At 35.2% G+C, this 23,672-nt stretch overlaps 1 protein-coding gene across 1 annotated transcript in view; it reads right to left on the bottom strand.

Moving 5' to 3' along the window:
- PARPBP (PARP1 binding protein) overlaps positions 1–23,672 on the bottom strand; it is a 52,036-nt gene that overhangs the window by 3,791 nt on the left and 24,573 nt on the right. The window contains exons 7-9 of the mRNA XM_014937517.1: positions 17,773–17,956; positions 12,216–12,394; positions 7,544–7,625 (exon numbers count right to left, since the gene is read on the bottom strand). Of these exons, the coding sequence (XP_014793003.1) occupies positions 7,544–7,625; positions 12,216–12,394; positions 17,773–17,956 (445 nt within the window). The remainder of the gene's footprint in view (positions 1–7,543; positions 7,626–12,215; positions 12,395–17,772; positions 17,957–23,672) is intronic.

Genomic DNA, 23,672 nt, shown 5'->3' with positions numbered 1-23,672 from the left:
CTCTACCAAATATGGCTGTTTCAACTGATGCTAGTACTAATCTAGAGGGTATATACAAATAAAGAGTACAAGACTGAATTTGTTGAAGCAAATTTCCCAAATAGTCTAGAAATGTATATTCACTAATAAAAACAACTCTATTACACAGAGTGAGGTAGCAATAAGTAAATTTTAGTAGCCTGAAGGCAGAACAGAGAGCACAAGTCTATTGCTGAATTAAAAAGTAGAGCTTCACTGGAATGTTTTTAAAGAAAAAAAGAGCAACTTAACTTGATTGAAGCACACATAATGAAGACTGTCAACAGCTTGAAATAGCTCTAAGTTAGAGTTCTGTTACATTAAATTCCCTGAAATCCACTGCTTTGAGGGCATCACCCCAAAAACCCACAGCTCCATGAGAGCAAAAAGATGTTGGGAGCTCAATTTGCTAATCAAGTAGTTGCACACAAGTGGCACGCAATTAACTCAGACTTACTATCCCCTCTACTCTTCACAAGCAAGTGGGATGTTACTGTTATCCCTCAACAGAAGAAGCAGAAGAAATTCTGCTGGCATTTCAGAAAAAGTGGCTCCCTCTTATTGCTGTTCAGCTGGAAGAAAGTCAAATAGAATTTAATATAGTGTTTCAACACATGTAGGTCAATTAGTAGTCCTAACGAGCGGATAAAGCAGGACATTCTCCCTCCTTGACTTCTGTATCTAGAGAAGGTTTTCAGTTGTTCAAGATGCCAATATAAAACATTCACTTTTATATGAAATATTAATGGTGCATGCTCTATTTATTTCTAAAAGTTAGTTGATAATCTATTCCAGATCTCCTTCCAGCATCTGCATACAGACAGTACTGCCAATATTTAGTCAGTAAGAATGTTGAGATTTGGGTTTTATACACTGGAATGAAATAATAGAATCTGAAAACCTACATCAGTAACAACAAACACATGTTTTTATTTTCTAGCCAAACGATTAGAGTACTATTTGGAAGAGAAAAGAGATAAAAAGAGAAAATATCTTTTCTCCACCCTTACCCTTGTCTTTAAAAAAAAAAAAAAAAAAAACTAAAGGTAAGTTGAAAGTTGAGAAAGGGAAGGGAGTACAAAGTGAAGAATAAAAAAAAACAATAAATGGTAAGTATCATTGCCAAACCAAGGCATCATGTTATTCAAACATGAAAAATGTCCTGAATAGGTCAGGTAATACCAAGCTTTTATTGTATTGAAACTATAAAATTTTTTTAGCATGACATTGTACTAGTCTTTTGCTATCCCAAATTAACCTACTACTGTTTTGAGACTATTTAGCCTCAAGTCACCTCATTACTGGATTTTGAAAGGACTCAAAACTCACAGCTACGGATCCTAGGAAAGAAGTTTAGGGGTCTTGTAAAAAAAAAAAATAAATGGTATTTTCCATACAAGTGCGATTTATCAAATGACACTAATAATAAAGTCTTTCTACAGATTTTGTGCTGAGCATAACCTTTTTCTCCCTTCCCTCTCTCTCCTCCCAACACCAGTTTTTAGCATACTCCAAAAATATTGAAACTACTAGTCAGCTTACACTCTCCATAATTATATTCCACTTCAAAATAAATATTTCTTGCTACCGTAGAAAACACTACTACATGAGGAAGATTTTTTTTTTCCTCTATTACTGTGAATTTCTGCTCACAATTATAGTGGGCATACAGAAAACTCTTGATAACTTCCTGTTGATAGTTTTCCAAGTCACAGTTTATTTGTACTGGAATCACAAATAGGCAAAACAATTCTCTCAAATAACAGCATTTAGGGAACTAAGCAATGAAAAATAACAGCAGTGCATGAAGCTAAATATTAAGTCATTTTGTACAGACATGAACGAGTCACATGAGAAAGGCAGACTGAGATTTTTTGCTTTGTGGAGCTTTTTCCTTGGAAGGATTTCTATACACAGTAAAATTACAATGAATTTCAAGCATGCCAAGATTTGTTAGAGCTGTTAAGCCACAAATTCTTTTTAAAACTAAAACTACAGTTATGTTCCAAATTGGAGGGAAATAGTGCCTCATATAGGAAAGGTTGTCTCCAGTTACATTAAGAAGAAAAACATGCCAAACTACTGAAAATCCTTGCAGCTGTTTCAGGGTAAATGTGTTAACAATGCAGCAGGATTTCTAAAATAATGTATCAAAAGGCCAAAACAATCCTAAGTTTACAAAAAAAGATCTGTTACTCTTTCATATATTGCGTGCTTACAGCTTAAAAGCTTTTGCTCCTTCTTTCTTAATGCCTAAGGTTTGCAGTTTCACCCAGTCCCATTAATTCAGGAACAGTATTTTACCTACAACTTGAAAGTCTAATTAATCTTTACTGCTGTACGTGAAAGACAAAAATCCTACTATGCAACGTTTTTGTTGTCTTAAGTTGCTCTTTAACCTAAACAAGCAGGTGATAGTCCTTTCATTCCTCTGACCAATAAGCAGGACTCGCTTGAGATCATTGAATTCAATAAAACAGGTAGTCAAACAATAGGGTATTTACTCAGATAAATGGGAGTATGAGTCAAAGAAGCAGACATAAGGCTGGATGAACCATTTTTAGATAAAAATAGCTTTTTCCTGTCCAATTAAACTTTCTATATATTTTTGTAATGCAGAAAGGAGTGATAAGAACAACTGACAACAAAAGACATAACAGAAGTTCTACAGATCTTTCTGAATTAAAGACTCGTTCCACAAAATACCATTCACCAGAAGAACACTTCACTTAAACAATAGATAACAAACTTGAAACTCTAAATTGTGTCTCAAAGGGAGATTGAATTTCTTATTACTCTTACCTGCTTCTCCTGGAGGGAATGAAAAAATGCAACACGCTAGTTCCCCAGACTTCTTTCTCCCCAAGGGATAAGCTTTGTCTCCTACCTAATGCTGTTACAGTTAGGTGATCTTTCTGCATCTCTTCCAGTGTTTAATGGGGATTGAAAGATAAAATTATTTCTTTGTCTTTCACCATTGCCAGGAATTTGTTTTGGCACAATGGAAATACCCACAGGTTTATTTTATTTTTAAACACGAATTCCAGTTCACAGCTACTCACTTTATCCCTTCCCCATATTTTTAGATACTAATCACATATGCACAAATTTGTGCCCTGGGTCTAAATATTATCAATCTGCACTCCCCCACGTAATTCTGCAGAAGTGGAGAGATCAGTTCCTTGTAAGGAAGGAGATGGCATAATGTGGTGGGTTTGTTGGTTTTTTTTTTTGGTTTTTTGTTTGTTTTTTTTTTTTTTTATTTAGGGAAGTGTTTCTCCTTTCAAGTTCTAGATTTTACTAAATTACTTTATTCGACACATACCTCTTGAGGGCACTCAGCATACAATCAAACTAATCATCACTACTGTATTTTTTTTCCCCTCTGAAACATCATGGGAAAGGAAACTTTCATGGGACAAGTTCTAATGAGAGAACATGAATTTGTACTATAGACTAACCATCTAACCACCTATCAGAGGCAGCACTGTAAAAAGTTCCTTCAGACAATTTTATGGAACTATTGCTAGCATCACACATACTGCATAAGGAACTTCTCAGAAGAATCATTGACATTGAGAAGAAACATCATGATGCTATTGTCTGATTCAAAAAACAAATGTTCTGAGTTGATTCTTAAAATGAGTGCATTATGCATAACAAAATTTGCAACTGTTAATTTTACAAGCAACCCGTACACATTTCAAGATGGCTGTATGAAATAATAATGAAGACTGATATTCAGTGTACGAAGGTAATAAACAATACTACAGTACTTGAGATAGACAACAACTCGGTCATGGACAAGGAATTCACTGTGCTATGTGCTGCACAGTAAAGAGAGATCAAAATTTATTTCTACAGAGATATTACAATCCAAGAGAAGAAATATATGGATTTACAGAGAAAGGAACTGAAGTTGGTCATTGTAATGGGCATCTATCTCAACACAAAGCACTGCTAAGTTTTTGGGAGAAGTTGATTTAAAGGTACTGAAAAAGGTTTTAAAGGAGGATAATGCGTTCTGCGGAAATCTCTTCAGCCTTAAGAAACAGTATAAAACAAACAGCTGAAAGAACTAGTCTGAAAATTAGCAAACGAACAATGAAGATTAGTATTGCAGACTGAATGTAAGCAAGAACAGATATCTCAAAGTAGCAGATCAGAAATAACAAATGGGTTGAGATAAGTTAAAACAAATAGCTTATATGTACTACAATTTAAAGGAACAGACTGAGTTGTAAAAAGAAGAATGGCATCTAGCCTCTAATCACTTTGATAACAACTTTTTGTACAGCAATTTCTGTGAAGAAAGATAACTCAAGGCTGTAACTCTTTTTTGGACTCAAGTCCAAGAAAAATACACAGCAGCACATCAAAAAGCAAATGATAATTTAATAAATTATAGTTGAGTGGACATATGGATAGAGAAGAATATATTCCAGAATTGTTACGGAGTGAAAAAAGTAACAGGTAGGATACAGTCCTCAATGTTAAATATACCAGGAAAGATAGACTTACCACATCAATATCAATAGCTAAGTATTCACAGAATGGTATAGAAGTAACAAATGTCAGTTTTGACAGAGGGATACTTATGTCAGATCTAGATCTGTGAACTGTTTGTATAAACATGATAGCTGAACTTGTGTTTGTAGATTTATTCATCCACAAAGAAGGTACAGAAAGAGAAAAGAAGAGAAAGACAGGGCTCTATAAAGTCTTCATAGAAAAAGTAAGAAAAGGAAGGGTAGAAGCATGCAAAAGAAACAAGCAAACTGTAGAAATTGTTAGAAAGGTAGAAAGAAAACCAGAAAAGACAAAATTAAAGATTAATGTTTCAAGAAAGAAAGCAAGACTTTATGTGAGAGGACAAAGATCAAAGATGAATGGCAGGCAACTGTCTGAGTTATAGTTAGAAAAGTCATTAGTTGTTTGGCAACAGTCAATTTAGTTGACTAGAAGGAGAAGCAAAGTGAACAAAGGAATACCAGGAGAATCATTCCAGACTTCATAGAAAGATGGTACAGTTTAGATGGCAATGTTTGGCTGATACACAGAAAAGAGAATTGCAAACAGTGTGAAATACTCAGATGTCTTATCTTGAGTAAGAAGACTTGATGCTGATACACAATGGAGGAACATTGACACTGAACTGCATTATTTTTATTTTCACTTTTTTAAATGGAAAAACATCTTGAGATATTTGGCCTCAGCTCCACGCTGTACATTGTCTCTCTGGTATAATAAGATATACTGGAAGAAAGCCATAAAGAAGACTCTCTGTGATTATTAGAAGCAACTTAGCAGCCTCAATGTTGCTTTAAGATACAAGTTGTATAGTCCCAAGCAGCCATTCAATTTAACATCTTAATCACAGGTAACCATCCACATTGCTAAAGTAGGGGAAGAGAGTCCACCATCACCGATTTAATCTACAAAAGATTACAGTGGTAAGCAAAATTCACAATCTTCTAAGATGCCAACAATAGTTTAGAAGTGTCTAGAATCATAGAGTGGTTAGAGTTGGAAGGGACCTTAAAGATCATCAAGTTCCAACCCCCCTGCCATGGGCAGGGACACCTCCCACTAGACCAGGTTGCTCAAAGCCCCATCCAACTTGGTCTTGAACACCTCCAGGGATGGGGCATCCACAACTTCTCTGGAAAACCTTTTCCAGTGTCTCACCACCCTCACAGTAAAGGATTTCTTTCTAGTATCTAATCAAAATAATCTAACATGTAATTGAAGTCTCCCCTCTTTCAGTTTACAACGACTACCCCTAAGCAACAGACCTATTGCTTGTTCTCTTTAAATTTTAGTTTTCATAAGACAAAAGGTCATCTATATTTCAATATAGTCATCCTAAATTGTAAATTGTATTAGACACCTGGTGAGCACCAAAATCAGTTCTAGAAGTTGACTGAAAGATCTGTAAAATTATTGGCTAAAAACACTAGATGTTTCATTCTATTTTGCTACAAGTACATTCTGTTTTGTCAATCACAGTGAAGAAAGACTAGAACAAGAGTCCTACAGAAAATGTCTGATTCTTGTATTATATTAACAAGGATCATAGGAGTCACAGAGCCCTTATTAGAGTCAGCATTACAAAAGCAGCACAGGAGAGAGTCATGATGAACCTTTGCATCCAATTCCTGCCCCTGAAGTAGAACTCATTCAATTATTCAGAGACCTCTGAAAGAACTACTATTTGCGCAGAAACTATGGTAGCTAATCTGGTATTTTTGATTAGCAAAAAGTATTTCCAAAAACAGTTAAAATACTTTTGTAATAGGAATCAGTCTCAAGACTCATATTTTTTTATAGCTCCTGTCAAAAACCTTGTAAGTTTCCAGTAATGCTCTCAAACTTAATAGGCAATTACTTTTAGATAATAATTTTTGTACTTTGAAAACAGCTGTTCATGAATTCAATTACAAAACCTTCATTTAGATAAGGAAACAATTTCAATGTACTATGCAAACAGCATATCATATTTTTGCTATTTGATGAGTAAAGCTGCAGTTTAAATATGCTGTTGATTGTAAAATTAATATAATGAAATTCCTTTATCAGTTTCAATATTTCACAATATGCCTAAGAGTTTTAAACTTAATTTCACCACAATTAGTGCATGTATCCAAAACACCCATCATCCACCTCACCCTCATTCCAAAAAAAGCACTCAGAATGAAGTTGAAGTATACTTAATACACATGCTGGTAATACTGACAGTGCTTTTCATTCTCCTTCTTGTGTTTTTTACCTGCTGTCAGGATCAAGCTTGTAAAGATACTGTCACTACTTTTATTTAGCTATTTGCTGAAATGCTGTGGAAGATACAATCTCTGCCTTTATCCATAGTACCAACATTCAAGTTTGACAATTTTGAAGAAGAAAGACTATAAAATGCAGTACTCTGGAAGATTGCAATTTTCAGACTGAAGTTGTTCTTTCAAATAGTGCCACTCACAATTACCAACATAGTTTTGTAATGTTCTGTTTCATCTACAAAATGACAAACATTACCATCTTTATTTTATTGTTGACAAACCAATGTTATGAAAATGTCCTCAGAATGTTACAAATAAAAAGCCTTCCCAAAAAAAGGCAATGAAAAAGTCATTATTACCCTTTTGGAATGCCTGTATTATCAGAACTGAAATCAAGTGCTTGTGTTCAATTTTATTTCTGTTTTCACATAGCTTCACTTTTATTTCTGTAGTCCTGAAATTCACAGATGGTTAAATGAGATATATATATATAGATTAACTCCCTATTACGAGATCTTTATTAGGAAATACTTTTAAGTTTAAAGCCTTTCTCTTCTGGAGTTCTAGATATTTCCATTTCCAGTATTACAACACTGTTCAAGTTGGGTGAATTACCACAAGTTAATCACAATTACATTTCTTTAGCTATGGGACAAATTTCAGCCAAGTATTTGAGAATTTTAACACTCTTATTTTCATTTAGCATTATTCAGTGCATCTATAACCACACAGCAATTCATGCACAGTACCTTATTTTTTTTTTCATCCATGGATTTCTGAATACGTTGTCTAAGAGGTTTTGGGGAAGATCCACTGGATTGTGCCGGAGATCTATATAGAAAGAAATAAGAAGCATTTATAACATGCAAAAGTAATTAGTTAAGAAGAATAGTTACCATACCAAGTTCCTCAGAGATAGGAAGGCAAGTATCTTCAACTATCTGAAGCTTACTTTGTTTTCTCTCTAAATAACTACATGTACTGAAGACAGCAACAAAATCAAAGCTACTGCTCCAATTTCTGGTATAATTTTGCAGTATGTTTACAATATTGTAGTTCTGCAGCCACGGTATTATTATTTGTAATGCTGGTGATGAGTTAACAAGTCACCATTCTACTTACACTGCCTTGAATAGCATCTGGTTGACATCCAGAATGATTTTCCTTACATTTACAGACTTTTCAACAGAAGTAATCACTCAAGCAAAATGTTTCCACCATCCTATATTTCAGTATGTGAATAGTTACATACATTAATGAAAAATGATCTCATTTTTGATGCATATAATGCAAAATAAAAAGTTGACACATATAAGAGGGGATTTTTTGGTCTTGAAATAAAAAGAACTAATCTGTGCATCTGTCAATAATTACTTCTCTGTTTATGCTCATATCAGGCCAATGTGCATATGAGGACAGTTGTTTCAAAAATAACTCATTCTTTATTTATTTAGCTCATTCTATTCAATTATTCCATAAATAAAATTTATTTAGCTCCTTCTTTATTTTATTTCTATTTGTCTGTTGTGAAAAATGTCTGCAGAACCTTGTAAAGTTTTTTCTATCTAAATTGCCAAAATACGGAGCTTCAGCATATTCCCATCTACACTGTTGTTCTGGTTCATGAATCCTCTTTGTAACTTGCAATGACTAAATTGTCAGCATCCCACTTTTCCAACAACTGATGATTCCTCAGGATAAGCAACTGACTGATTAAATCATCACTGCTTCGCCAGTGTATGGATAGACTAGTTTCCTTTTCAGTGGCCACAGAAATGGCTTTTCAAGAGAGTTTTTGTTTTACATGCCAGAACAATATTGGTATTCCTTAAATAGAAGGACATTTTTAAAAGGTAAGAAAAGGAATAAGCAGGAAGCAATGACTGACTAACATTAATAGGATGGGAAGACAATGGGAATAATATAAAAAACAGCAGCAAACAAAAAGTTGCCCCAAGCCCTGAATACCTGTTGAACCTGCAAAACCAGAAAAAGAGAATCTTTATTGCAAAAAGTTATGAAAATACTTAGTCCGTGGTCAGGCAAAACTTAACTCTAAAACATAAAGAATATCATTAATTTTATCAGAATCACCTTACTTTGATTTCAATACCATCATTACACTTTTATGTTTGCTTAAAAAATTTAAAAATACTATGGGAAAATTAGTACACTTCTGCCTTGTGTGCAGCTTCAAAATAAAAAAAAAAATAGCAAGAGAACTTTATTTGAACTTCCATAATGCAAATCTAAAAACAATATTTTTCAGAAGACGGAAATAATGTGCTTAGAGAAGGAAAACATTTAACGGGTATAGTAAAGAACAGACTAAGTAAGAAAAACTTCAGTTTGGTTAGGATGTTCTAAAACACTGAGGATGTATTGTCAGAGCTTACATTTCAGTTCCCAAATATGCATACATTTCACAAATTGCAATGAAAATATTTTTAATTAAATAAAGCCAACAAAAAGTTAAACAACACAATAGCTGCTTCTCTGCAGTAGCTTTTTTGCAGGATTTCAGTGCTGAGATAAATCTACCCAACTGATCTAGAAGTTTATTAAGAGTAAAACAAAGCAAGAAAAATTCCTGATATGCTGAAGTTTTGAAAAAGAGGTGTTCTCTTTTAACCTCAGTCTTCACCTGAAAACTAGTAGCGCTTCTCTCAAACTGAACAGAACCCAGACAAAACTATTCACAAATTTTAAACATATTTTGGGATTCTTCAATAACAAAATCTCCAGAAACAACAAGAACCATTGTGAAAAACCTCAAAACAATAACTACCATGTGATCAAAAACCATAGAAAAACAACTAACATATTGAGGTGATCAGTCTGATACACAGAATCAGATTAGCAAAAAGAATCTGAAAACTGCACTGTTTACTGCCAGAGATACCGCCATTTATCCTGTAAACTGTTCCAGATATACTATTAATAATCAATTGGCAAAAAGACTGCAAGCACTTGAGATCAAAAATTCAAGACACAAGCATTAACAAAAAAGTGCTGAACCATAGAGGTGCCTGTACATTGACACAAATCAGAGTGATACCTCAGCTACTATCCTGTATAGTACTAAGGCATTCAGAATTCATAAAGCAACTAGAGCCTTACAAGAAAGCTGCTAGAGAAATATAGAACACAAATATTTGATAAAAGTTGAGAACAGGTGGTGTTTGCAAGTTTCATTTCAGTTTTTGAAAAGTTTTTTATTCCTAAAACAATAATTTAGGATCATAAATTCAATACCTTGAATAAATTACTTCTAAATCAAATTTTTAAATGAAAGCATACAGATAATATTAAAAATTATATATGCTGAAAAATAAAATCTAAAACAAATTGACCACTAATAACTAAGGAAAACACAAGAATTGTCTAGATTACAATATTAATTCCCAGACAGCAGTACCTGCTTACGCCTACACCAAGAATATTTTAAGTAAAACACATATTTTCTCCTTTTGGGGAAAATTCAAGAAAATTAATTCAGCTGAAAAAATCAAATGAGGTTAAGTGAAAACAAAGCACTCAGTGGACACTCTTACTCAGAAATAAGTGTCTTAAACCCCGTTTTAAATTAAAGAATTACTTTTAAAAAGCCCAAAACCAATCAAGAACTCTAGCTCTGGATAATAGCTAAGTTTAATTCAGAAAGAGAATTCATAAAATCACAGAATTGTTTTAATTGGAAGAGACCTCTAAGATCGTCAAGTTCAACCATTAACTTAGCACTGCCAAATTACCACTAAATCATATCCCTCAGCACTACATCTACACATCTTTTAAACACCTCCAATGATGGCACCTCAACTGCTTCCCTGGGCAGCCTGTTCCAATGCTTGACAACCCTCCTTTTCAGTGAAGAAATTCAGGTGGGCTTCAATTCCATTCACATAGAGCATTAGCCTAAATCTGATTAAGTTCATTTTCATTCTGATAAAAATACAAGCATGGTGAGGTTTATTAAATTAATAAAACAGTTTAAAAAGTAACGTGGATCAATTTTCCTGAATCTGAAGTAACAGAAAAATAAGCAACTGAAATCAGGGTTATTTTAAGCTTGTTACATAATGAAATAGAAATATATAGCTACAGCTATCCACAGATATTTGAGAGGTGAAAAAATATTCCACAATACGTTGTTACAACCTTTTATTTTAAAAATTATTACAGGTTTATTTAGAATTCTTATTAATGAAACTATTTCTTTTTAAGTTTTATTAGAATGTGCTTATTACTTTGGTTTCATAAAAGAGGTTGAATGACAAATCTAATGGAACCCTTAAATCTTTGACTTTTAGGATCCTCCATCTTCCAACTCAGGATTTACTGCTGTTTTCCTCCTTCCTTGCTTATACCCTCACAGCCTTGCACCTGCACAGTCTGATAGTGCTGTTATGGTGGGCTCTTGTGGGAAATGACTGCCACCACCATAAGAAACACTTCATTCTTCCCTATTTTTCCTACACTTTTCGTTGTAGCTCTTATTTTATGTTAGGGAACCCAAAAGCGTTCATGTACAGAGCTTAATAAGCAAATGGCCATGCAGCCCCTGCCCTGATGAACAGATGCTCTGATCACCTCTGAAGGTACCAAAAGCAGGGACAATCAATAAGGGGAATGACCAGGTCCTTATGAAGACAATATAGTTACCTTGGGAAAAGGACTACAGGGGATGCTTGTCTGGGAACCCTGCCTGCTTTACATCCCAGCTGGCCACTGGGGAGAGTTTTGTCTTTCCTCTTCTCTCTCTCCCAAAGAGCAACTTTTACCATTAGAGTGAATGTATGCCATCAGCTACAGACACTACTAATAAATCTTCATGCATGCAAATTTGTTTCAACATCCTTTGTGCAATACTACCCTGATTGGTAGATCACTATATGAAAAACTGTTTGACTATTTAAAACTGTCTCCACAAAATAATTACTATGTAGGAAGAAAACAGGACATAATCCAAAGATTTCTTGTGTCATAGCTAGACAAAGGAGGCATCTTCAAACTGAACAGTAATCTAATTAGCTACTGAACAGATAGTATTTGAAGTTAGGAGTTCAAACTCAAAAGGCAAGTATTTGGAAGGTTTGTTGCAAAGGATACTCCTTCATAGGTTTCGTGCAGCCTAGAAGTGTACTAGCTCAAAAAGTCCATGTTACAAAAGTAACTTGAACATACAGAAAATGTGAATGAGAAGGCAGAATACTTTTGAGAAGTTGAAACTGTTATAAGAACGCTTCCTCTTTGCACCTAGTCTCTCAGCAGACTGCACTTTGGTCATTTCCTTTGTGTAAGTAATATCAATGCTTTGTTAGCCACTCACTATGGGATCTTAAAAAATCAAACAAACAAACAAACAAACCCAACCCCAACTAACAAACCCAAAACAAACACAAGAAACTGTCTAGTACTCACCTAAAGAGTGTCAAAACAGAGGTGACTCCAAACAGATTTAAGTTTTCATCATCATATAATAGTTCTGCTTTGTTCTGGGTAGGAGGACTAACAGCTTCTTCATCCAGAAGAACTAGCAAGACCTTTACAGTATCTCTGCCACAATACACAGTGTCATGATTTATGGAATGTAATTTTGGCTGAAAGTAAATAAAAGTAAAAGGAACATAAACACAAAATGTCAGCAAGCCAGACTAATAGCTCGCCTCCAAAAGCAACCCTTATCATAACAAGGTGTGAGAACACCCTTTCCCAGTAAGCATTTACAGGGAACCTGCCCACAGGAAAATTTCTTCCTCATCCCAAGCAATTGGTAGAGTTTAGATCATTGCCAGCCGGAGGTATACACTGATGAGCAAGTCACACAGATAAATAACACAAATCTGATGAAACCATGCAGCAGAAATTAACATATTATTTTCTCGCAACCAATTTGTGTGCTATGGGGTACACAAACACATTCTGGTGAAGTCCAGCTCCTCTAACTGAATCTGCTAAAGTAGTTGGTTAAAAGTGAGATTTCCATCAAGATTTGACAAGAGGGGTACTTGGCACGATTTCCTGTTGTTTGGAACAGGATGAATTCCTCACCATTTTCCACAAGAATAAAGAATTCCTTAAAGAAAATAATAATCCACATCTGGAAGTGCTCAATGCTACAGTCAGCAGTACAGATGTAGAACTCCATAGCCACTACGGGACTGCAAGAATTGCAAGTTTGCTACATTTTTCTGTAAAAGTACTAGGAGTTTCCATAGAGAAATTCAGTGCTTAATACACAGTAGTAAATTTTAAAAACTATAGGCATTATTTACCAATGCACAGAAACATTGAATAGCCTAACTTTGTTCAAAAGGACAGGACAAGCAATGAACTGCATTTATCTAATCAGTTAACTGCTTTTAAACACAGTCTTGAAAAGATCAAATTCTATTTCTCTCTCTATTTGATTACATCAATTAGTGTATGTAGCTTTCAAGAAACCATAGCAACATATGTCAGTCAGTTACTATAAGTTATAATCAATAGCTAGAAATAGCAATTACAGAAATGGTTGTTACTTGGCTTCACAGAATTGGCCTATTTCAGTACCATTTAATTTCCTCAAAATTTATTCTGAACCTCTTCAGTCATTACATCACCACATCATAGATTTTTATAAAATGTCATGTGTGTCACAGCAAATTTGTCTAAATGAGAAAAGTACAAATTTGGCATCATCTTGACTGATTACACACAAAGGAAAAAATAATAATCTTTAGAATATAACATAACCTCCTAACTGCCAAAAGATGACCTTCAGAAATCTTGTGTACTACAACAGTGACTTGGTGTACTAACCATGAACTAAAGTCCCGTTGTCCAAGGCACAATAAGATCTTTAGGCAAGACAACAATCCCTGCCACAAATATCTTGTTTATTAGTAAGTGAAAAATCATGATTCAAATTATTTTTTCAAGAAAACTGTTGATCCGTCTTCCAAGGGTACGGACTGTTAGCTACTCCGTACTGTTCTGGTTAGTTCCAGTAACACCAGCCAGATTCCATTTACAATAGTAATTTTCTCAGGAAGAAATTAATCATAATTCCTATTAGTCACTCGTGCAGGTTTCAACACAAAGTAGTACTTCCTGCTGCATAAATTAATAAATTTTCCTGGAGCCCTAGATTCTTATAAAACAAGTATTTGCAGAAAAACTGAGCCGTGATGGAAGAAAACTGCCACTAAAAGAGAAAAGCAAATATTTTTCTAACAAACTCTTTTCAGGTACACTTTACAAGGAAGCAGCCTTCCCAGGAGCTAAGTGGAGGCATCGTTTTCAGCTCTATAGTGAAGATCATATTTTAAATTTACACTCAAAGACATTATTCAATCTCTTACACATGAAAAAACGTTCAATCCCACCAAAAGCAGAACTTATTCTGAATATAGAAATTTTTTTCTAAAAAAGTATAGCATCAGGGCTTGAGGATTTCTTTAAAAACTAAAAAAAGAAAACACAATTGAAAAACCAAGCTATATGTGAAACTCAGCAGAGAGCACTAATCTTTGCTGTTCTGAGATCTTACACAATACAGATGTTCCAATATATATTTTTTTATGCATCCCAAATTCAGTCGGAAAACTTCTGAGGTTATTTTGTTTTATTTTTTAATTAGCAATGGTAACCTGCCCCTCTCTATGCTTAGTAAAATTGAGTGCTTCTTCCATTTATTCTTTCCATGAATAAAATTTCATTAATTTTATGAAAAAAACTAAGATGCTTCTTCCAATACTTCACCTAGTAAAATACTTCTTCCCCACCAAGCTCCACTAAAACGTGCAATTTAGTATCAATCTCTTAATATTGGTCTAAGGTCCCTTTCTACCCTTCAACTCTGTGAAACAAATATTTAAGAATTATTAAAACATACATTCATCTTATAATGTTCACAAGCTTTATTTACATCAACAAGAATTCCCCACACCAAAATCAAAATTTTATCATCACAACACCAACAAAGGTGGGCAATTTACACACACTCCACCCCTCATACAAAAATTCTCTACACTTATTCTGCTCTTTCACTATGTTCAGCCCACATTTTGCCCATTACCTCTCCCAGTTACTGTTCTTAACTCTAATCCCACATTGGGCACCATAAAGAACTGTGGTAGGTTGACCTTGACTAGCCATCAGGTGCCCACCAAAGCTGCTCTATCACTCCCCCTCCTCAATAGGACAGAGTGAGGAAATACAACAAAAAGCTTGTGGGGTCAAGATGAGGACAGAGATGTCACTTAGCAATTACCAGCATGGGCAAAACAGACTTGACTTAAGGAAATTAATGTAATTCATTGTCAATTAATCAGAATGAGACCCCTCCCTTCTTCCCAGACTCAATTTTACTCCCAACTCTTCTATTTCCTTCCCTTGAGTGGCACAGGGAGGTGAGGAATGACGCTTGTAGTCAGTTCCTAACGCATCATCTCTGCTGCTCCTTCTTCCTCATGCTCTTCCTCTGCTCCTGTCTAGGGTGCTTCCCATGGAATACAGCCCTTCATGAACTTCTACAGTATGAGTCCTTCCCACAGGCTGAAGTTCTTCAAGAACTGTCCCAGGATGGGTCCTTTCCACAGGATGCAGTCCTTGAGGAACAAACTGCTCCAGTATGGGTCCCCATGAGGTCACAAGTCCTGCCACCAAACCTGCTCCAGCATGGGCTCCTCTCTCCACAGGTCTTGCCAGGAACCTGCTCCAGTGTGGACTCTCCACAGGGTCATAGCTACCTTCAGGGCACATCAAATTTGCTTCATCCATGGGGTTCTCCGCAGGCTGCAGGGTAGATATCTGCTCCACTGTGGATCTCCATGGGCTGCGAAGGGACAACGTGCATCACCTTGGTCTTCATCATGGGCTGCAGAGGAATCTCTGTGCTAGTGCCTGGAGCACTTCCTCCTCTTCATTCTTCACTGTGCTTGGTGTTTGCATAGTTGTTTCTGTCATGTATTCTCACTCCTCTCTCCCAACTGCTGTTGCAGAGTGTTTTTTTACCTGTTCTTAAATGTTATCAGAGGGGTGCTACTATAGTCACTGACTGGCTCAGCTTTGACCAGCAGCAAGTCCATCTTGGAGCCAGCTGGAAATGTCTCTGTCCAACACGGAAGAACCTTCTGGTGTCTTTTCACAGAAGCCACCCCTGCAGCACTCCTTGATACCAAAACTTCGCTACATAAATCCAATACAGCACTAGATTTGTCAAGCCAAGCAGCTCATCAGTCACATCCAGACCACGGTCATCTCTGATGGCTCTCGGTTACATCCATACTGTGGCGAGTGTGGATGTGCTATAGTGAGTATGGTGAAAAGGATTAGTTTAAAGCCCATCATCTTCTGCTATGTACTCACATTTCCTCACTGAGAAGAGCTATAGTAGAATCTGCCCATCCATGAGTAGATAGGATGTTCCAGCAGTCAATTAACTTAAACTCAAGAATCGGCAGATACTTAAACAAAGAACCACAGACTAAAAATAATTTAATTAAATTTCATAAGCTGCCTTCAGGTGCCCATTTTGAGGAAAAAATATTAACTTCACACTGCTCTCAACAGGACTGAGTATTTAACCACATTTCCTAACAACATCAGGATGCAACCATCTCTACTAGCATGCCTCAATAAGGATACTGGTAAACACTTCTGCAGGGTCATTAGACTATGGAGAATAACAAACACAAACCATTTTGGAAAGCAGTTTTTTGTGAATTTCTCTGAAGAATGAAGTTTTATTAAAATAGTCTTACCTGGCATATAATGATTTTATCAATATTTTATCAATAATACAAGTAGCTAAATAAAGACAGAACTGATAAGGGTGATCAATTTTTCAGATGGGGAAGAGAAAGATATAGAAGGATATGAAAGGGAAGTAGAGAAATGAAAGGTTCAGGGGAAAGATTCAGGGGAAAGAGGAAAATTAGAATGAAATATATACTCCAACTGCTCAGTAGAAATATACATTTAAACCAGTTTAACTGGCCACTAGAGTCTGGCTGGTTTTAGCTCTCACAGAAAAAGAAAAAAAAGCATATCGGAAGTCTGATTAAAATTTGTTAAAAATCTAATTACCATGGAGTAATTCCAGTGATTTCCCAAAACAAAGCATTGTAATAATGTACGTACATTCAAAGTGTCTATGTTTTAAAAAGTTTCCTAGACAAAAATACATGACATTAAGCGTTTTATATATCAACAAAGTAAAATAAAATAATAAAGGTCATCAATGTTTTCATGCCAAAAAAGATTATAATATAAACCTGAGTAGAATCAAAGTAAAGAAACCACAAATAGAAAGCCTGCATTCTGCTCTCCACACTTGACCTAAAGAACTTTAAATATCTTGATTCCTTCCGTGAAAATAAAATCATTAATAGTTTCATTAGTGTCCTGAAATACTACAAAGGAAAAACTTACACATTGATTATTTGGTGTTTTACTTTTATTCCTTCCCGCTCCACATTTCACCGTGTTTTGGATTTCTTTCATATTTAACCTTACTTTGAATGCCTTACCCTGAGAAATACTTGAAACTGAGCTAATTAAAACCTCTGCATTTTAATCAAAATTACTGATACATATTCTTAAATCTTAATTCCACTTTCATGAGTTTTTTTGTTTGGGAATTTGTTATAGTTACACTGATTTGAATCAGTAGTAAAACTGATAGTTCTAAGTATCTACATCTATAACAACTACATGAATAAATTAAGTTTAAAGAGTATTTTATTTTTAACTTTGAGGTAAGAAGTTTAGCTTAAGTAAATCGGCTTTTTGAAATCTACACTATAATCCTCAAGTATAAGTCTTCCAATAATTTAAAACCACAGTGTAGAGGAAATGACACTGCTTTGTACTGTTAGGAAAAGATAATACTTTATATAAAGTCTTTTAAAAATAGAAAAGAAACAAAACAGATAAAAGACATTTGCTTTCTTGTAAAGCTAAATAATAAAAAGAACAAAAGAAGTCCCATTACCCGTGCTGGACTGACTCCAGTAGCGCTGGCAGTCAAGACTTCACATTGTGAATCGATAATATTTTTAATCTTCAAATCCAAATCTTGTACAACTTCCTCTACTGCCTGACAGAAAGGATCCCCATTGCTTCGGCCTTTTATCAAATGCATCTTCACTGTTGACAGAATTCGCCCCCCTGCGATTCTGAAAATAGGGACAGGGTCATCTCCACATTAATCTTGGCAGCACTTTAATATACTTATTAGTGTTGAACGTAGCCAGTCTTCACAGTTAATCAAAACTGTTCAGAAAAGAGCTTTGATCTTTTAAATCAAACAGCAGTATACAAGTATTGTTCAGCATAATAGTTTGAAAAAAAAAAAGATTATAAGGAAAGGTAATGAAACCAGCAGTTAATAATACTCTGAGATGCAACATAAAACTAACTTCTCCATAAAAGTTCAAAGAAAAGTACCTTCTTTAAACCTACAGTTACTGTTTTGCTCATAAGCTGTTAAGTGTAAACAAAATGTTTCACTGGAACATGCATTCCAATTTAACAGACTATTGGATTTTTGAGTCTTTTGTGCTTCATGAAAATGCTTCAAAATAGTACTCTGCTTTCAATTTTATTTAAATAGATAGTAATTAGACCAAATGAACATCACTGCCATAAAGGCACACACTGTTAATCTCTTCTTCATCAACAAGAAAAAACGCCTACAGAAAAGAACTTAGTAGTTTAATTATGAAATATCCATCCATAAATAATTGAATCTCATTGATATAGGGGCTTTATTTCAGCTCTTCTTGTAGAATGAAAAGTCAACATTTGTGAGTGCACCTGAACTATGTTTAGACTGTTAATTTCATTTATGGTTCTCTACCTTGAACCATCCACATTGCATGTATGAGAGACTACATTTGGGATCACTTTTGGATTAGAACAACCAGGTTTCTCCCCAGTGAAATGCTTGAGTGATTAGCAGTTACAGTTGTATACACGATGCTCCAGTAGGCAGTATTGGGAGAACTACACCATGTCTTGCTCCCTTAGACTTGTAAGATCCACATATTCTATAAAAATGGAAATATGACAGGCTGCCAGGTAGAGTGCATATCCTTAGTATATTAAAAAAAAAAAAAAAAAGAGAGAGAAAAAAAATCAATGCTTGAAGAATCACAAGAAAATCCGAAGATCTTGGGTCCAAGTAAATGGCTACAGGGACTGAGGCTCTTGTAATGCCGCACCTTATTTTACACAGACCTGCTAAATGAGAAGAAGCGGTTACAGTTTCAAGAATTCCACTGTCCACTTATAAGTGCATCATTCCACTCAGGGGTCAAAAGTGCTGCCCTGAAAAAAGCTGCTCAAAATTAATAAAATAAAATAACTTAACACTTAAACTAGAGTGAGCGTAATCCCATCACAAGAATGGAAAATCCAAGTGTTAAGAGTGAACTTCTCATTTTGCCAGTGTAATGTGTGGTGAGTAGGTGCAAAAGCCATATGGAGGTAGAAAAGTAAGAATCGCTAGTCATGAGGCACAACTATGAACGATGCACCAACCTAAGTAAATTAGCTAGGGGATCACAGATCTTATCTCAGATCATCAAAATCTATACTGAGACTGCAAATGTGTCTTGACTACTTCAGTAAAGATTTAGTGAAAGACAGAATAAACCCCTTGAGTGAAAAGCTTAATAATTTTGTCCAGTACCTACATAAAACATTAAATGAAAGACAACTTTTTAACATTGCTTGAGTTTGGGCAAGAAAACAGGCATTACAAGAACCACTCAGCTCTCCTATATCATATTGCATCTCCTCCTGGAAGCCTTTTGAAGTTGCATGTTGTTTGAAAATGTTATCATCAATTTTCCAGTTTTCTCAGAACATGAACCCATCACCCAGACCAACAAACCTGATTATCAGCAAGACTTCCCTCATTCCACAAAGCAACTGTTTAACATTGCTATATAAGGACTTAATTATTTCCCCATGACATTTTGTCTTCAATTTCATTCTCTTTGTTTATTTTCCTCAACCTATTCAGAGGGCAGTAGTCTTTATTTTATTTTTAGCTATAATTTATAGAGTTTTTTTTAATTGGTCTTCTCGCCTTTTACTTTTTCATGTGTAGAGTTATTTTCATCTTTGAATACCAGCTGATAACACATGCAAGAAAAAAGGAAGAAATAGAATCAGAACAAGAGGCATACAGGGCCCATTCTTTAAAAAAAAAAAACCAAACAACTGATTCCCAGGAAAAATAGGTAAAGCTCTGTGTTCAGAAAATATCCTGAACTGAAATTAGAGACTGAGAAAGCACTCAGGACAAGTACCATAAACATTTCTTCTGTTCTTACAAGGCACATATTTATTGTCAGTGTTGGAGATGAGATCCTGTGCTTGTGGACTCTTTTTTTGAAGTTGTACAATCACATGTCTTATCCTTAAAGTAACAGAGATTCTCTGCAGTGACTCAAAAAAATAAACAGAAACAAGCAAAAAAAAAAAAAATCCCAGCCTTCCAGTCATCGTGTTTTTGATGAAAAATTTCCAGTGAAGCTAGATACGCTTGCAATGCTAAATTCAGTTATGAGATTGATTTCCTGTCAGATTGTTTTAGTTTTTCTTTTTTAAAGTCTTATTAAGCCTAAGTATAGCATCAGGCCAAAGCAGCAAAAGCAAAAAAAAAAAAAATAAATAAATCAATTCTGTTGATTCTGAACTCTTGCCCTGAGAATTCTTCCTTTGCAGTCAATATGCTTCATGTTCTATTACAAAAATTCAATCTTCCCTTTCCAACTAACCTACAGTTTCTTTTTCCAGACTTTAAGAAACACTAGCCACTTTCCTGCAACATCTAGTAACTGGATATGATGTCTAACCCTAAAAAAGGGTAGCCTGTTAAATCTTGCCTTTAACAGCAGAATTACTGAAGTTTTTTTTTTTCTTGAGAGTTGTGTTTATAGTCCATATAAAAGCAGAAATGCAGCACAATGAGCGTAACCTAGCATCAGCCTATGCAGCTCAGACACCAATAGTCTTGATTTAACTATACCATGGATTGTACAAAATGACTCCATATTTATTCACACACCCTGAACTCTCAAGCTGCTATTCACACCTACGCTAGAATTTTTAGATACAGCTATGATGCTGCAAATCACAGGCCTGCAAAAAAAAAAAAAAAACACAAACCAAAAAACTCTACACCCCAAAGCAATCACAATGGCTGTATTATTCCAGGTGACATAGCCAAGAATGAGATGATGACTAATTTTTCAGCTTCCTCCATGTTTTCTGGCTTCTTCTATGTGCCTGCCCACTTACCCTAAAAAGATACCTTGCAAAATGGAGGTAAAGTATACTTTGTGCATATTAAGTTTTGAAGATGAATTTTAGAATTCTAGTTGGGAGATCCTCCAGCAAATAGAATACTGCGTGTCTATATTCATATAAAATATAAAATAAGTGGGCAGAGCTAGGTAAGAATAGGAATTGAGTCAGAAGAAAGTTAGTTTGTTTATATTGTTTCCTATTAAAATACATGGAGGGAACAGGGCCAGAGATCTTGCTGTTTTGGCTTATTCTGGCTGAACAAGACTCCCATAAATAACTTTAAAAAAATCTAAGTTAACCTGAAACTTTTTTTTTGGCTTTTTTCCAAATAATTCTCATCTTTAAATTTTAAAGGTTAAAGATTATTCAATTCACATTAGATTTGCAAGCTTGGTTAAAGAGAAAAACTTGTGCTTAGCAGAAATTTAAGCACAATGTATGCACTCAGCTGAAAACAGTCACCAAGTGAAGTCTCTCTGCACACAGGTCAAGAGCCATCCAGACCTTAGAAACGAAAAAAAGTTCTGGTGTACCGCTGCTCCAAAACCCAAAATTGAGTCTAACCACAAGAGAAAGAAAAGTTCAAGGGGAAAGAAATAATAAAAATCATCCAGTGCAAGTTACCAAGAGGTAAAAAGAGAGCTCTGGTGAAGACAAGTCCTGTCTCAGAAATGCATATAGGAACTGTAGCCCAGTCTCCTGATGCTTCTTGCCAAATTGCTTTATTTCCCCCAGCCCTAAACTGACAGTTTCCAAAACAGTACCCTCAAATGAGAAAAGTATTGTATTAAATGAGTAGTAGCTGTTCCATAAATATTGCGCTGAACCTACAACTCCAAAACAAACAAGCAGGTGAAAAGATTGACTGAAGTTGTCTTGAAAGCCAGTTTCAGTCCTTTCTGTCTATGGGTATCTTGAGCTGACCTACATCATTATAATTTCCATGTATTTTGCATACATATACATGCATGTATGCTTTAGCAAAAAGTACTATTATACATATGGCACTGGGCAGGAGTTAATTAAGATAATCACATCCTTAATTTAAATGCTTTGCTCTGTGACAATTGCCTTGCAGGTTTTCACCAAGAAAAAAAAAAAACAAACCACAAAACGAAACCATGATAAAAACATTTTCTAAGTTTATTTTTTTGCCTCTACTACCCAATGCCAACTAAGGATATTTGTTATTAGAAGTAAAGTTCATTTAATCTCTTTTTCTCCCCATATTCCTTCTTCTTTTCCAGGAAAGAGTTCCAGTCCCCCCTCAGATATACACAGTACTAACTGGAACAAAGAAAAGGAAAAGTTTATTCATACTTCAACTAGAATTTATATAAACAGGCCAAGACATAAAATGCTGATCTAATGTGTGTGGATTAGTACTGAACACTGTGCCATAGCTTATGCCATTTTACACCAGGATATGATATAACAAAATAAGTTATGTTGCAAGGTTCGTTTTATTAGTCTTGAATATATTTATAAAATGTTGAATCTGCCTTATTTGTGCTATTTCATGAATATTTCAAAGCTCATGTCTAGCAGTCTAGTGGTGAAGCCAGTCTCAGTAGGAGAGTCGCCCTTTTAATCTCATTATAAATGCCATCTAGAGCACAAATGGAGTCGGGCTAAGGCTCTGTTCATTTTACAGAGTCGTTTCTGTGATAAAAAGAGAATCATTCTCTGCCCAGAAAAGACAATTCACTGGATCAGAAAACAATTTAAGAAATAACTATCTTGATATGAAACTATAAATTAATTCAAGAATAAATATAATAGTTCTATTTAAAACACTCAAGTAAGTTACCTGAGCAACTTCAGATCTACCAGTAGGACTTCATTGCTAGTGAGGTTTAAAAAGACTACATAAAACATAAATATAAAAGGAAAATGTTGTAAAAATGTACCTTGGGGTTTGGGGAGGGGGGGGTTGGCAGGGTTGTTTTTGCATTTTTTCAAAAAGGAGACCCTATGCCAAATTACTCTGATATTACTCTTTTATAGAATTCTATTTCCACTGTGGTTGTACAGGGCACGTTCAGATACAAAAGGCTGAATCCAACAGTACAGTGGTGATCTTCCACTGAGTGGACTCAGCAAAGTCTAGATGCGACCATCAACATGACTGTGCAGTACTCCACAGTAAGTCCATAGCAGAAGAGACCTAGAACAAAGAACGCTTTCCCTTCTTTGATGGCCTGCACTATTCTCCATCTGCTTCAGCAGCCAGAAAGGGTCCAACAAGCACTATCATTTTCAATTACACAGTCTTTATTCACACTCTTATTTCCTATCCACAAAAGCCAGGATTGTGGGGTGGGTGAGAGGAAAGCATGTGATCACACAATTAAAGACTATGTTAATGCATTCTTCTCAGGTGACTAAACTAAGACTTCACCGGCAGCCTCTAAGCATTTATTTTTACAGACAATGTTCAGTTGACTTTTTTTCTTCAATTAACAAGTTCCCAAACATTTTAGATCAACTGACAGAAGGAATGTCTTACCATCTTTAGCATAACCAGCACTAAAAGAGGAGTAGACAGTTCAGGTGGGATTCATCGCACCT

This window comes from Calidris pugnax, unplaced genomic scaffold (genome assembly GCF_001431845.1).
Source record: "Calidris pugnax isolate Ruff unplaced genomic scaffold, ASM143184v1 scaffold1, whole genome shotgun sequence".
Lineage (NCBI taxonomy): Eukaryota > Metazoa > Chordata > Aves > Charadriiformes > Scolopacidae > Calidris > Calidris pugnax.
This window is presented reverse-complemented; position numbering and strand designations above follow the sequence as displayed.